Source organism: Palaemon carinicauda, chromosome 29, assembly GCF_036898095.1.
Source record: "Palaemon carinicauda isolate YSFRI2023 chromosome 29, ASM3689809v2, whole genome shotgun sequence".
In the NCBI taxonomy this organism is placed as follows: Eukaryota; Metazoa; Arthropoda; class Malacostraca; order Decapoda; family Palaemonidae; genus Palaemon; species Palaemon carinicauda.
Genome location: NC_090753.1, coordinates 73,527,859 through 73,530,827, shown reverse-complemented (window position 1 = coordinate 73,530,827; position 2,969 = coordinate 73,527,859). Strand labels below are relative to the sequence as shown.

The window sequence follows — 2,969 nt, the reverse complement described above, 5'->3', positions numbered from 1 at the left end:
ATTTTTTTGTTTTTTATTTTTTTTGGTGGCGATATTATAGTCACCATTTTTTTGTTTTTTATTTTTTTTGGTGGCGATATTATAATCACCATTTTTTTGTTTTTTATTTTTTTTGGTGGCGATATTATAATCACCATTTTTTTGTTTTTTATTTTTTTTGGTGGCGATATTATAATCACCATTTTTTTGTTTTTCATTTTTTTAGTGGCGATATTATAATCACCACTTTTTTGTTTTCTATTTTTTTTGGTGGCGATATTATAATCACCATTTTTTTGTTTTTTATTTTTTTTGGTGGCGATATTATAATCACCATTGTTTTGTTTTTGGTTTTTTTTGGTGGCGATATTATAATCACCATTTTTATTTTTTTTTTTTTTTGGTGGCGATATTATAATCACCATTTTTTTGTTTTTTGTTTTTTTTTTGGTGGCGATATTATAATCACCATTTTTTTGTTTTTTATTTTTTTTGGTGGTGATATTATAATCACCATTTTTTTGTTTTTTATTTTTTTTGGTGGCGATATTATAATCACCATTTTTTTGTTTTTTATTTTTTTTGGTGGCGATATTATAATCACCATTTTTTTGTTTTTTATTTTTTTTGGTGGCGATATTATTATCACCATTTTTTTGTTTTTTATTTTTTTTGGTGGCGATATTATAATCACCATTTTTTTGTTTTTTATTTTTTTTGGTGGCGATATTATAATCACCATTTTTTTGTTTTTTATTTTTTTTGGTGGCGATATTATAATCACCAGAGGTAGCCCCTTTATACTGAAATAGGTCTCGGCCAACTTCCCTCACTCCAGCTAGCCAAGTACAGCAAAAGTCAATGGGACTGCTGCTCCAGTGCTGCTAAATAATGCTACTGCTCCACTGTTGTTGCTGCTGCTGCTGCTGCTGCTACTGCTGCTAGCAGCTTCTGTTACTGCTGCTATTTTCAAAATATTATTTAAGGTGCTGCTGTTCACCAAACCATAAATGCCACCTTCAAAAAGTTGATGCAGCTTCTTTCCCCCAGCAAAATGGTTTTGGCCCAACCTCCAAGAACTAGTCTGCATACTAGAAGAATCCCAGCTTCATCCCTCTGCAGAGCCGGTCTTCTAGATTATTCCCCCAGTACCACCCGAAGGTTGGTATCCGAAAGAATAGATCTAGATATCCGACCATTTGTACACTTGACAAAGGTCCTGTACACCCCATCAAGGTACATAGCATACTAAACTCAGCCAGGTTTCTTCCCTCTGCAGAGCCATCCTTTTCAGTTAGTCCAAGCACCATTTCAGCTGAGGGGTTTAGCCACAAATCCATTGAGGTGGGCAGTTATTCTAAACATCCTGAATTTTTTTTTTCCAAGTAGTGAACTTAAACTACTTTTTCACAAAAAAATATCCACTTTTTTTAATTTTCCATTTTGTATTTTTTTTTAGATTTTTTTTAGCATTTTATTATTTTTTTTTTCAGTTTTTTCTGTTTTTATTTTATGGGGCTTTTAATTTTTTCTACAGTTTCTATTACGTCTTCCTCCTCTTCCTCTTTTCTTATTTGCAGTCTTCCTTTCTGATTTTTGTGACGACGACTTCAAAGGACTTCTGTCCATATCCTCTTTACCGGACAACACACTGTAGTAATTATGAACAGGAACTTCATATATATCAGAATCCAATCTCTCTTCTTCCTCTGAGAACTCTTCATTACTGCTCTGCTCCTTTGAGAGATTGCTATTTTTTCTTTCTGCCTTTGAGAGCTGTCTTTTCCTATCCTCTCTCTTTGAGAGTTTTTTATTACTCCTCTTTTTATTTGAGAGCTTTCCATTATTTCTCTCTTTCTTTAATAGCTCTCTGTTATTCATCTCTTCCTTAGACACTTCACTATTACTGCTTTCTTCCTTAGACACTTCACTATTACTGCTTTCTTCCTTAGACACTTTGCCATTACTGATCTCTTCCTTTGAGAGCTTTCTTTTTCTCCTCTTTTTCTTTGGGAGTTTTTTATCACTTCTCACTGCCTTTGAATCGTCTTCAGACCGATGTTCTTCAAGAGTAAGAACTTTTTCTTCTTCCTCCTTCTCTTCCTCTACATCCTTTTCTTCTCCTCTTTGAGGAAAAACGGGCTCAGTTAGCTGTTCTTCCACTGGAAGATCGATTTCATCTTCCAGTTCATCCTCGACCTCTTGTTCAGCAGGGAGATCGATCTCTTCTTCCAGTTCATCCTCGACCTCTTGTTCAGCAGGGAGATCGATCTCTTCTTCCAGTTCATCCTCGACCTTTTGTTCAGCAGGGAGATCGATCTCATCTTCCAGTTCATTCTCGACCTCTTGTTCAGCAGGGAGATCGATCTCATCTTCCAGTTCATCCTCGACCTCCTGTTCAGCAGGGAGATCGATCTCTTCTTCCAGTTCATCCTCGACCTCTTGTTCAGCAGGGAGATCGATCTCTTCTTCCAGTTCATCCTCGACCTCTTGTTCCGCAGGAAGATCTACTTCATCTTCCAGTTCATCCTCGACCTCCTGTTCAGCAGGGAGATCGATCTCTTCTTCCAGTTCATCCTCGACCTCTTGTTCAGCAGGGAGATCGATCTCTTCTTCCAGTTCATCCTCGATCTCTTGTTCAGCAGGAAGATCTACTTCATCTTCCAGTTCATCCTCGACCTCTTGTTCCGCAGGATCTACTTCATCTTCCAGTTCATCCTCGACCTCTTGTTCCGCAGGAAGATCTACTTCATCTTCCAGTTCATCCTCGACCTCTTGTTCAGCAGGAAGATCGAATTCCTGGAAAGCTACTTCAGCTGGAAGAAATTCACCATCTTCCAGCTCTTCGGGGAATGCTTCTTCAGCTGGAAGATATTCACTATCTTCCAGCTCTTCCTGGAACATTCCTTCAGCTGGAAGAAACTCACCCTCTTCCAGCTCTTCCTGGAACATTCTTTCAGCTGGAAGAAACTCACCCTCTTCCAGCTCTT

General features: G+C 37.5%; 1 protein-coding gene across 1 annotated transcript; it reads right to left on the bottom strand.

Moving 5' to 3' along the window:
* Positions 1-1,500: 1,500 nt before the first annotated feature.
* Positions 1,501-2,931, bottom strand: LOC137622660 (uncharacterized). The gene is made up of 3 exons (XM_068353260.1): positions 2,907-2,931; positions 2,704-2,843; positions 1,501-1,986 (listed from the first exon to the last, which is right to left on the bottom strand). Exons 1-3 carry the CDS (start codon positions 2,929-2,931, stop codon positions 1,501-1,503), a joined length of 651 nt encoding a protein of 216 aa, XP_068209361.1.
* Positions 2,932-2,969: the final 38 nt, after the last annotated feature.

Excerpts from the sequence above, each read along its gene's own strand:
- LOC137622660 (XM_068353260.1), bottom strand. The coding sequence starts at position 2,931 with ATGTTCCAGGAAGAGCTGGAAGAGG. Across the intron at positions 2,844-2,906 it reads CCAGGAAGAGCTGGAAGAGG|CTGAAGAAGCATTCCCCGAA; the intron begins GTGAGTTTCTTC and ends AATATCTTCCAG. Across the intron at positions 1,987-2,703 it reads ATCTTCCTGCGGAACAAGAG|AAAAAGAGGAGAAAAAGAAA; the intron begins GTCGAGGATGAA and ends AAACTCCCAAAG.